Genomic DNA, 12,911 nt, shown 5'->3' on the forward strand with positions numbered 1-12,911 from the left:
TATTTGTCAGTTTGTGTGTTTTTCAGGTGAGATTTGTTCGGAATGTGACCTCCTGGAAGGAGATGAAACCGGGGTTTTACCATGGACATGTTGCATACCTGGATTTCACCAAGTGAGTATTTTAGGTTTTTTCTAATAAAATGTGACGCACAATGTAATACTAAATATTGATTGCTACATTTAAAAAAAAAAAGTGTGTGTTTGTGTGTGTATATATATATATATATATATATACTACTAGAAATGAAGCAGTACAATGCTTATGATTTTGTTAGGGCTGTAGGACAGGAGCTCTGATTTCAGAGGTGTTGCTGCACTCTAGTGGCTAACGATGATATCGCAGTACATCTTGCCTTATTGTATTAGAAAGAACGTACAGAGTCACGTTAAGCTATTCCACACCTCCAACAAGGCACACGTCAATCTACTAAGAGGGAGACAAATCGGTGCTGAAGAATGCTATATAAGGCTAATTATTTCAATAATGCAGTATAGGACGCAGGTCTTCTAATTCTGTCTAATCCCTGTGTGCCTGTGCCAGTCCTGAGAACGTTGCTTTGAATGGATACCTAATTTACTTCTGAAAATAGCAGCAATGAAACAAAGGTTTATTTGAAACTGAATTCTACATGCTGCAAATATATATTGCCTTGGTTGAGCTCACAATGCTTCTGATTACCTTTGTTCATCATTTAAATGAGAGTGGAAATTTAGAGTAATTAGTGTGATTACTGATACTTTTTTTATTTTGTACACATTGGCTGCTGAAGCTGGCACCATGCTGCAAAACAAAAAAAAACAGTTCTAACTCATGACAGAAACTACTGTGTCTGATTTTGCAGAATTCAATTAAGACATTTAGACGAATTAGACTTTGAGATGTGTCTCCAGTGTGCGTGTCTTGCTTGCTTTTTACTTTTTTTTTATATTGGCTGGGGTAGACAGCATCATGGTGGCGTAGTGGGTAGCTCTGTAGCCTCGCATCTCCAGGGCCAAGGGTTCGATTCTCACCTCAGATCTGTGTGTTCTACCTGTGGGCTTCCTCCAGGCACTCTGGTTGCCTCCCAGAGGCTAAAGACATGTAGATCTGGCTAATTGGAGTTCCGAGATTGCCCATGGTGTGTGTTTTAGGGTGTGTGTGCCCTGCATTGGATCTGTACACTCCTGGAATAGGCTTCGGGCACCAGTGACCCTGTATAGGGGTAAGCAGATAGATGAATATTGGCTGGGGTTTGAAAAAAAAACTATTAGATTTTCCATCTTTTGTGACCTCATATAAGAAGATCCCCTTCCCCATACATGTTGTTCAGCTCTGCTGTGTTTTTTGAGAGCATGACTCAGTGGTAGCTCACTTTCATTAACACTAAAATAGTGCATTTGGTAAAGGAGTGAAATAAAGAGAGGTATGAAAGGTGTGCATAAAAAAAAAGTCAGCAGGATATTTGAACTGCAGTGTTAAAACGCACACATTTGGGGGAGCTCTGAGATCTGTATTAACTTTTCACAGATGCAGGCAAGTATTGGACCTTTAACTTGAAAAGCATGGATTTCTCAGTTCTCACAGGTCTGTTCCACTTTGTGTGTTTTGTGCTGCAGATTTAGCGTGAGAGCAAAGCCCATCTATATTAATGTGGTGCGTGACCCTATCGAGCGCCTGGTGTCCTACTACTACTTCCTGCGCTTCGGGGACGACTACAGGCCCGGTCTGAGGCGGAGAAAGCAAGGAGACAAAAAGGTGAGACTTTTTTTTCCCCCTGAATTTTGATGTGCTAGAGAGGAAAGTAACTGTACAGAATGTTTGACATTTGATTCTCTGAGAAAGTTCCAATTTTGGTGCTTGATTTTCCTACGAGTTTTTCAACAGTTTATTGGATCTTTAAAGTTCAGTCTGTGTGCAAGATGAGTGCAGGAAGAGAGATTTATTTTTTTTGTAATGGACTGTATCTGTATTTCTTTCTGTGTGTGTGCGTGTGTGCATTTTCTTGCTGTTTTCAGACGTTTGATGAGTGTGTGGCATCAGGGGGATCTGACTGTGCCCCAGAGAAACTCTGGCTGCAGATTCCTTTTTTCTGCGGCCATTCCTCCGAGTGCTGGTATGAGTTTTATTATTGTTTTTTTTTTACACCAGATGCTGCTTTTGCTTTTTTTTAATAAGACACCGGAACAAATGGAGCATGAGTACATGATGATCATCTTATATGTCTTGTTTTTTTTTGTTTGTTTGTTTTTTTTAGTTATTTTTATTTTATAGAATACTAGCGTGCGATTGTTTAACATCATTGAGGTGTAAAGGGTTTGTAGAAAAAGTTCAAAAGCTAAAGCGAAAAATAATCTGATCAGCTTTATTATATATTTGGTGATATCATTATTCCAGTTTGAAGCACACGTGCATGTCTGCCTGTCGTTCTGTAAAGTAGAACTCGCTGTCTAACTTATTAATACAACTTTTGGAAGGTTGAGTATCTTATGCCTTGTTTACCCCAAGTTGTACTTCTTTCATCGTCAGCCAGTTACACTACACACACGCCAGTCGGAGAGTGAATCACAGATGAGAGATCAAAAAAGTAGATATAATGAAGATTAGATAATAAAATTCACTTATTTCCCGGTAAAAATATCCCGTTTTGATTTTCTAATTAATACGTATTGGTGCAAGTGTTTGTTTACGTTAATCAAGTAGTTTATTAGTAGCCCATTTTAAGGTAGATTATTAAATCTGGTTACCTGTTCATACTGTAACATCACTTTTGTTCAACATTTTCATTTCATTCAGGCAGATATCAAAGAACTGAAAGGGTACATTAAATTCTGTCCAGCGGTCGAGTTTGACGCATCGAGTACGCCGTCTAAATTTGCGGTTTCTAATCTGGGACATAACTACTTATAACTTCAGTTTTACACAACATTTGGATTTTATTTGGCACAGGTTTCAATAAATTCTCATTCAATTCTGTCCTGGCAGTTTTGTGTGATGCTGTGACATAATCTAGACAGACAGGACCCATGAGAGACAGGACCCATGACAGACAGACAGACAGGACCCATGACGGACAGACAGACAGGACCCATGAGAGACAGACAGACAGGACCCATGACGGACAGACAGACGGGACCCATGACGGACAGACAGACGGGACCCATGACGGACAGACAGACGGGACCCATGACGGACAGACAGACGGGACCCATGACGGACAGACAGACGGGACCCATGACGGACAGACAGACGGGACCCATGACGGACAGACAGACGGGACCCATGACGGACAGACAGACGGGACCCATGACGGACAGACAGACGGGACCCATGACGGACAGACAGACGGGACCCATGACGGACAGACAGACGGGACCCATGACGGACAGACAGACGGGACCCATGACGGACAGACAGACGGGACCCATGACGGACAGACAGACGGGACCCATGACGGACAGACAGACGGGACCCATGACGGACGGGACCCATGACGGACGGGACCCATGACGGACGGGACCCATGACGGACGGGACCCATGACGGACGGGACCCATGACGGACGGGACCCATGACGGACGGGACCCATGACGGACGGGACCCATGACGGACGGGACCCATGACGGACGGGACCCATGACGGACGGGACCCATGACGGACAGACAGACGGGACCCATGACGGACAGACAGACGGGACCCATGACGGACAGACAGACGGGACACATGACGGACAGACAGACGGGACACATGACAGACGGGACACATGACAGACAGACAGTAAATTTAATGAGACTGGTTTTGGATCCCCCAATGTATGAAACGTAAAGATATAATTGAAAAAGGAGTTCTTACCAATGTACAATGGGCAAAACCTTTCTTTTAGAGAGAGAGAGAGAGAGATTAGTAGGAGGAATAAAGTTTATCAATATTCTGTAAATATGCAACTTATATATATATATATATATATATAAGTTGCATATTTATTAAATATATATATAAGTTGCATATTTATTAAATATATATATAAGTTGCATATTTACAGAATATTGATTAACTTTATTCCTCCTACTAATCTCTCTAAATGGTCTGTTCCTTGAAGGTTATTTTCCCTAGCATGCTTTGTTTCTTTCGTTACACCACATTGTCAATACGACTGTAATTGCTCCGAAGGTGTTGATTCTCTTTCTCTAACAGCGGCTCTGGCAGTAGCTTTGGCTGTAAGACAAATCAGACATTTCTTACGATACACTCACTCTCTATTATTATGTATTATTGTTTCCATAGTAACTAGCAATTCACAGGGACATGCAGGGTAAATGCTTCACATAATTTAAGACTAATAAAAATGAACACAAACCATGTTGGTATACAGTAGAATACATATGTAACAGTAGAGAAGTTGAAGGTTTCTGTGAACAGGAATTTATTTGAAGGAGTCTCCAGTACAAATCAAATATCAATATGCCAAATACAAGTGGTGTTACTGTAGGTCTCCTATTTATTATGTGGTGTGTGTGTGTGTAGGAACGTAGGCAGTCGCTGGGCTCTAGAGCAGGCCAAGTACAACCTAGTGAATGAGTATCTGCTGGTGGGAGTGACGGAGGAGCTGGAGGACTTTATCATGATGCTGGAGGCAGCACTGCCCCGTTTCTTCAGAGGTGCCACTGATCTCTACCGCACAGGTAACACTGTACTAGACAGTTTCTAAGGTCAAGAAATATGAACACGGTTCCTAAAAATAAGCAAATGATTGTATAACATACGAATCACAATGGAGGAGTCAGAAATTTCAAGCGTGTAAAATATTACCATGGAGTATCATGTACCCAAAAGGATTCTTTTTATAATTAAAATGCATTTCTATATTAAATAATGTTTGGTATAATATTACAAATATTAAGTGAATATACACTGTTCAGCCATAAACCATTGACACCACATACTGTAGCATTAACCCATTAACACTAATTATCAAGTATATACTAGTAAACTGGTTATGGGCTCCTGAGCACCAGAGGTTCACCCATGCCCGCAGGGATCAAAGGCCAGCCAGTCTGGTCCGATCCCACAGAAAAGCCGATTCAGCACAAATTACAAGAAGTCAATGCTGGCCATAATAAAAAGGCACTAGACTAAGTCACTCAGTGTACCACAGGCTGCACATGGAGCTCAGCATGTGAAGAGCTCAAGACTGCCAACCCTGCCTCCAGACTCCATAGATCTCAATCTAACTCCAGTCTGGGTCCACGCTGGAAAAACAAGTCTGATCCACAGAGGCCCCACCCCACAACCCACAGCACTGCCAATGAGGTCTTGTGGAGTAATGCACCAGACCTGCCCACACGGCACAAAGAGAACCGAAAACCTAGGTGGTTTTAATGTTGTGGCTAATCAGTGTAGATTTTATTACAGTTTTAATGTTAGAAATCCATTTTTTAATGTTTTTTCACTTTGGTGCCAGTTGGTCTACTAGAGATCATGATGTTAGGCTTGTCTTATACACCACGTTTAATTGTCCTAAATTGTTGCTATTTTCACTTGTTACAAATGTATCATTTCATCTTTTATCTCATTGCATACATAGATGATGTACAGCATGATGACTATGATCTCCAGCACTTGGACAGTGGACATATATTGTCTCTTAAATGTGCTGTTCAAATTTAACCTGCAAGCAGACCTCTAGCATCCTTGGGCTTTCTAGTATGCCTCATCAGTAACCGTGTCAGAGAACTCCATACTTTCCTGGAAAGTGATGCTGCGGATCTCTTACTGCACTGGATTATTTTATTTACTCACCACTAACTGATAAAAACCAAGTTTAAGGATCAAAACTTTTCCAGTCCAAGTTTAGATATTTCTTTGAAAAGATAACATGCTGTGGTATTCAAAACTAGCTCCATGTTCTTTTTTTTTTTCTGGAAAGCAGTGTACAGAAGTGTGTACATAAAGATGTATCCTGAAGGATTCTGAAGCTCATGGCCAGAAAAGTGTACAAAAGCTATCAGAAGCTCTGTATCCCCTTGGCAAAGCATAGTTTTCATTCGGATCTGTTTTTGTACCAAGTTTTATTTTATAGTCTGACAGACAATTGATGTGGCTACAATCCATATTTACAGTAAACCTCATGTATGCGTAGCATATTTTGCTACAATTAGATGTCTAATTTCAAAATTCTGTATTGCATTAGTCTGCAGCTTATCTCTTGTTTCTTTAACAAAACAAATTGTATTTAATGGAATGCTTCATCCTTAAACCATTGTCCAATTTATCTGTCCTTATTTTCGATTTCTCAATTAGTTTCAGTGCAATTAGTGCAAATGTTTGTTGCCTCCTGATTAAAGGAGTTAAATGTATGTCTACTGGATTTTTTAACCAAGATTCAGCCAGGCCAAAATGCCACCTTTCACAAACATTTCTCCCACTGGCATAAGCTGTCTGCTACTCTCCAGTTGTCCAGATTTTTATTGTACAATTGTATTCATATGCTAAAATCATTTGCACTTTGGTAAGTCCTGTGGATTTCTTAAACTCGCCCCATATTCTGTCAAACAGATTGTTTATTAAAATCCAGTAGAGAATTTTCTCTGTTGCATTGTTGCAATTTGGACCAGCGAGGATTACTGTGCCTTTTTACTGTGCCTTTACGTAGCCTTTTTGAGGTGTCGCACTTAACCACAACACAATTTCGGTTAACAAAGTTAAACCTTACCAATACAATACAATATTTTCACAATACCTAGATGTCAATTTGTATTACGATTCTGAAAGTACTGGAATTTTATAAATATACAGATTTTATTTATTTTTTTTAGCAATTTTAAACAATAGTTTATGGTGTACAACCTGTAGGAGTATGGAGAAAGGTCAACAGTTGATGATGTTAAATGCAAACATATACAAATTAAAAATCTATTTTAAAAAATTGATTTCAGATTCAGTGTGGCAATACATGCATTGCCAAACAAAAACTGACTTATTTAAAATCATTTAACATACATGTATCTATTATCTCATGTTTACGCAGTCTCTGTTATGCGATGCTAAGTTTCCATAAACTCAGCTTTTTTCATCACATAGTTTAAAATAATGTAAAGTAAATCACACTCTTCTATTTATTCTATTCTTTTATTATTCTATTCTATTTATTATATCTAAAACGTTCATTGGTTGTAATGTGAATCAGTTTAAAAGCTTCATCATTAAATAGTATTTTTTTCACATTATACCCAATAAATGGATTAGATATAAAAAATTGAATTCTATTCAGTTGGTAAATTTATTTTGGTTATTATATTGAAACCATTTATTGGTCGTAATGTAAAAAAAAATTACTATTCAATGAAGAAGCGCCGTCAAGACATGAATCATACATTTTTTATCGGAATGAGCAATCGTTAATATTTGGTAACCTCAGACACACTGTAATAGAGTGTCTTTGTCTGACAGGTAAGAAATCCCACCTAAGGAAGACAAGTGAGAAGAAGCCTCCGATGAAAGAATCCATCTCCAAGCTGCAGCAGTCGGACGTGTGGAAGATGGAGAACGAGTTTTACGAGTTCGCGCTCGAGCAGTTCCAGTTCGTCCGTGCTCATGGTGTCCGAGAGAAGGACGGGGAGCTCGTTGTTCTGGCGCAGAACTACTTCTACGAGAAGATCTACCCGAAAGTGAACTGAAACTGGAGTGAGATCTCGTGACTTTTTAACCTTTGTAATTTCCATCTTCACCATGGAGGAGGACAAGGAGAGTAGAACATCTGGAGTGGACATAGATGTTGTCTGTGGAAATACAAGATGATTCATGACCTCCTCAGGCATAGTACAGTGGAATCTTACTGTATATATGCTATACAGTAGATTACATATCACTCTTTATTGTAGAGATGAAGAATAGTAAACTAAGCCGCGAGTGGCGGAAATTTGTAGTCCAGGTACTTTGATGTCCAGTGCTCTTCTTTCTCAGACCTTATGGCATCCTGGACAAATTTATCACATGATTTCATTATTATTATTTTTCTTTTATAATTCATTTCTTTCCTGAAGAAGACATAATGGGTGCATTAAAAGAGAAACACAACAGGGTGAAAATGGGGCTACTTTTATTTGATTTGATTTTTTTTGTACCTGCCAGTGGCACGTTAAATGCACCTTCCATTTTATTATTAAGTATTCTCAACCTTTTCTTTTCTCCTTAGCATTTTGTCCTTTTTTATGATAGAATGCCATGTATGGTGTTTAGTGTGAGTATTATGCCCCAACAAAAGGTCATGTAAAACTCATACATAATGTACATATCAGCATATTTTACACAGTCGGACCAAATGGCTTCAAAAGAACCCGCTAACCTTCAACTTTGTAGTGCTGAAAAAAAACAATACTTGAAGTGTTGCGCTTCAGAATCCCAAATATTCTTGTTCGTTTTTTAAAGTGTTTTTAAAGCAGGTGGACTACTGAAGAAATTCAAGAAGTAACTTTTTTTTAGCATCAGAGTGCAAGTAGTGATGAGGGAGAGAAGAGGAATGTAACTCTGCCTTCAGCTTGCACTGAGTTCCTGTAGCTCCTCAGAGGAACACTAGCTGAACACTGACTGGAGAGGATTTTTCTGGTGACCTTGTGCTTGTTGGAAGCCCTCGATCATCCAGGAAAATAACAAACAAGAAGACCTAAATGTTTAGTCAGTGCTGTTTTTTTTGTTTGTTTTTTTTTTACTTTGTGTTTTTGCTACTGTATCTGTAAAGACGAGCCGCTTTGACAGCCTGGAACAGAATATACTAAAAAAAAAAAGATCTAAACTCTGTCGTTTCCCTGACTGTGACATCACACACTCGGATAGTAACTAGCTCCACGTTCGATAGTGCCTTCATAAGCAACCCGACAGCATTCATTCACTTAATGGTCAAAAGCATCACTCACTTTTTCTAGGCCATGTGTTTTTCCGATACCAGCTTTTTTTCTTTCTTTCCTTCCTTTTTTTTTTTTTTTTTGAGTTTATGTTGTTCAAGTTTTCTTGGTGAAAATTGTCTTTAATGCATTTTAATAAATTCTGAACTGTCATTGAGGTAAAGCCTTTGAGTCTTTTCGGGACATTTGGAGAGATTTCCTTTTTATTATTATTTTTTAAATTTAGACAAATCTTCTCCAAACCATTACGAAAGTGTTGGCTGGTGAACACAGGCTGACATGTTTCATAACAAAGATTTATACCAACCTTTTGGTTATTTTTGGCAATACTGAGTGGGGTGTAAAAGCAATAAGAGTATGCAGTGTGGAACTTTTAGCTTGAGATGGATGGTAAACTACAGAGACTGTAAAGTTACACCGAACCTATAGATAGCAGCTTAACCTAGAATATAATAAAATTGAATGTTTATTTTCCATTTGATACATAATACCTCTTCTCATACACAATAGAGAGTGCAGGGCGCATTCCCTTGAGGAACTGGATAAATAAGGTTGCGGCAAACTAATGAGATAACGGAGTCTGAGATATAGATAGAGATTTTCCTGATCTCCTTGATAACAATCTTTATGCATTAATCTTAATGTTTAGTACTAGGGCTGGCAAATTGACTTTAAATCTTATTATACACTTTTTAAAAGCTTGGTTTTGGGGTCTGAAAAATATTTTTTGAAGGTCTGAAGTGCTTTTCTCCTGACAGCATTTAACCTCCCTGTCTGGTCTCTATTACCTTCAAAAGCATTTTAAATTAAAGATTTGTTTGATGTTAGAGATTTGTTTTGTGACCTTGTGTAGTTTGTAAAGAAAAGTTTTCAAGGACAATTTTTGTACTGTAATAGTCCATGCTTTATTATAAACATAGAATTGAATTTTCAATTAAAGAAAACTCTTAGAAACAAGGAATATCAAAATTATGCAATCTGACTGCTTAATCAAAACTGACTGCTTGCATTACATTAATTGGTTTAAGAGCCGTCCAAGTTGTTTTTTAAACCTTAAAGCATAGTGCTGAACTGTTAACTTTGTGAGGGAAAAAAACATGGTTGGAAATACAGTACCATGAGGGACTGTGATCACTTAAATGCTTGGTGGAGTTACAAGTTACATAAAAAGAGTCCTGACTTTAACTCCATTAGAAATCTTTGGGATGTGCTGGAGAGGCCACAAGATCTTACTGTAATCAAAGCTAAAGGTGCACCACCACTCCCCCTCCCCAACGAAAGTGTAAAAATAAGAGAAAAATCTTTTAAATCTTTTCAAATGATCCTGAATCTCTCCAAGTTCTCCCACCCAGTTGCTGCATTCTCTCCACTGGCGTCCTGTAACTACCCAGATCAGATTTAAAACACTGATGATTGCTGACAAAACGCAGCCCTTCCCCACCTACCAGCTGGCACTTATCAAATCCTACTCTGCATCGTTTTCAGTTCAAGCCTTCAGCATGGTTTGACTTAATGCAGCATCCAACAAGGTACAAAATGGGGGCATGCATCCAGACTGTACTGGCTGAAAAACTGAGCCATAAGTTTAAAGACAGATCCCTTAACTCATGTGTCCTCTGGCCAACCTCCTTTAACAGGGTTTTTAGCTTAGTGTTATTCTTAGACCTTAAACTACTATACCAATAACTGTAAAGATCATGCTGAATGCTTCTAGTGTAATGTTGGAAAAACTTACAGACACGTGGGTTCAGCCGTCAGAAAAGAAAACAAGCGTGACCTCTCTGAGAAGCTGTAATTTCCCCAACTTTATTTCCTAGATCCTATAAAATAAAGACTTGTGACATAAAAGTCCAGTCTTGCATCCTCAGGTGGGTTGAACACATTGCTAAGTTTCATTGTCTATAATTTCACAGTCTGGCCAGCCTGTGTTCTTTGCCTTCCAGGTTAACATGCACCTCTTGACTGCTGCACATGTAGAAATCGCTGATCTCATAGCAGGAGACGCACCTGAAATAAATCCTGATGATGGATCTCTGTGGCGGTGTGAAGCGGGAAGGGTTTGGCCTTGTTTCCTGGCCTGAAGGAGTGGAACAAACTGCTGAGTCCCTGGACTTTTGGGCTTCGCTGAAGCTCCCTGACATGCACAAACTGAGCTGTTAGACAGATGGTTGATGGCTGATGCAGGCTATAAATATTAGTTGACATTTTAAAGCCTGTTCATCTAGAAAGCTATGGTGTTGACCGTCACCAAAACACTGAATTTCGGTTTACAGGTAACAGGGTGCATTTCTGGGTCATTAATGAATGCAAGCAGTGAAATACCTGATCTTAGAACAGTTCTCTTTGATACTGGATGGATAAAGGTCATAAATGACTCATGCATCAGAAACAAAAATTTAAGTGAGAATGTAATATGTTAAGTATGCTTTAAAGACAAGGGGAATTATATTTACATGAATGCAAATCTAGGCTGAACACATTAGGGTGGGCATTTTTTTTTTCCACATCCAGTTCCAGTCACCAGCCTGGAACCAATCGAGGAATACACAGTGCAAATAAACAAGTCCTAATAATCACCAGTTGTTGACAGGTAGAGAGTTTGTAGAAGTAGTTAAAAGGTTAAAGCTAAAAATAAGATGATCAGCTTTATTATAATCGGTGATATTATTAGTAGGTTGAAGCCCATGTACATGTCTCTGTCTTTCTGTACTCTCTCCTAACTTATTAATACAAAAAATATATATTTTTTTAAGGTTGAGTAAGTATTCTTACGCTTTGTTTTTTAAGGTTGAGTAAGTATTCTTACGCACAGTCATCGTCAGCCAGACCAAAAATTTTATTCCAGCACGTTAAAATTCACTTGTACCACTTTAGCACTGTCTGCTTTGATAAAATTAAGTATTTCAGTAAAAATATTCCGTTTAGATTTTCTAATTAATATCTGTTAAAGTTATTATTTTTTTACACTGAAAATGTAGCCCATTATTAGCCTATTTTAAATTAGATGATTAAATCCGCATAACTGTTCATAACATAATTTTTACTCAACATTTTCCATAATCACTTATGGTGCAGGTTAAACTTTAGGCAAATATCTAACTGCAAAAGTTTCATTAAGTTCTGTTCAGTGGTCGATTTAAGACGCAACCACAGATTAACGCATGCGCAACTTACCCTCTATTCAACATTTAGATTTTCTGAGACTGGTTTCGGGTCCTCCAATATATGAAACGTATGATGTCATTGAAAGAACGAGTTCTGACCAACGTACAGACAAAACCTTTCTTTTATTTATATAGATACTATATCTTCTACAACCATTATATTCTAAAAGATGTAGTACACGTACCACCTTTAAATATACTCTCTTTTAAAAAAAAAAAGCTTCATTAGTGGTTTTCAGTGCAGAAAAGCAGATGACAAGGTGCTGAGCCTTTAGACCCAAGACCACATTACAGCCTTACACTTTACAGACTTTACCTCATCGCAGTTATAAATGGGAGGAATGAAAAATGTACCTTCATGGTGGTCAGCCCACATTGCCGAGCTCAGAGAATGCTGGGATTCTGCTGGAGGTCCAACAAATGAGAGCTAAGAGAAACCACTGGTCTCATGAAATAGAACTTTAATTAACTGTTTTCCCTTTTTGTCGCTGCAGGCATATTGGAGCATTGTTTCATTAGTCTGTTAAAACAGGCTGATAATTATTGCTTCTCAATTAAAAAAAGGCTGTGTGCTATATTGATCGTGACTGATGAGCTTCGAGGCTAATTGGGAGCAGAAAATTCCACAACATCAATCTCAAAGTTTAGGCTGTTCAAACTCTGATGGTAGTCGAGTTTAGGTTCTCACAGCCATCAAACCTTAGGCTTTTATTCTCAACATAAATTAGATTTTATGCACTGATGCCAAAGCAACAATGTCTTATTCAAGACTTTTTCAACATTTATAATCACACACATTCACTCAAGAAAAAACCTCACATCAGCATGTCAAATGAGTTGAGAATAAAACACTTTTGTGCTTGCTCTTAAA

At 38.5% G+C, this 12,911-nt stretch overlaps 1 protein-coding gene across 1 annotated transcript in view; it reads left to right on the top strand.

The window, feature by feature from the left end:
- Positions 1 to 9,033, top strand: part of hs2st1b (heparan sulfate 2-O-sulfotransferase 1b) — a 115,005-nt gene extending 105,972 nt beyond the window's left edge. Inside the window, exons 3-7 of the mRNA XM_053497709.1 lie at positions 27 to 112; positions 1,597 to 1,735; positions 1,996 to 2,093; positions 4,501 to 4,658; positions 7,426 to 9,033. Of these exons, the coding sequence (XP_053353684.1) occupies positions 27 to 112; positions 1,597 to 1,735; positions 1,996 to 2,093; positions 4,501 to 4,658; positions 7,426 to 7,652 (708 nt within the window). The 3' untranslated portion in view covers positions 7,653 to 9,033. The remainder of the gene's footprint in view (positions 1 to 26; positions 113 to 1,596; positions 1,736 to 1,995; positions 2,094 to 4,500; positions 4,659 to 7,425) is intronic.
- The last annotated feature ends 3,878 nt before the right edge of the window (positions 9,034 to 12,911 follow it).

Source organism: Clarias gariepinus, chromosome 6 (genome assembly GCF_024256425.1).
Source record: "Clarias gariepinus isolate MV-2021 ecotype Netherlands chromosome 6, CGAR_prim_01v2, whole genome shotgun sequence".
In the NCBI taxonomy this organism is placed as follows: Eukaryota; Metazoa; Chordata; class Actinopteri; order Siluriformes; family Clariidae; genus Clarias; species Clarias gariepinus.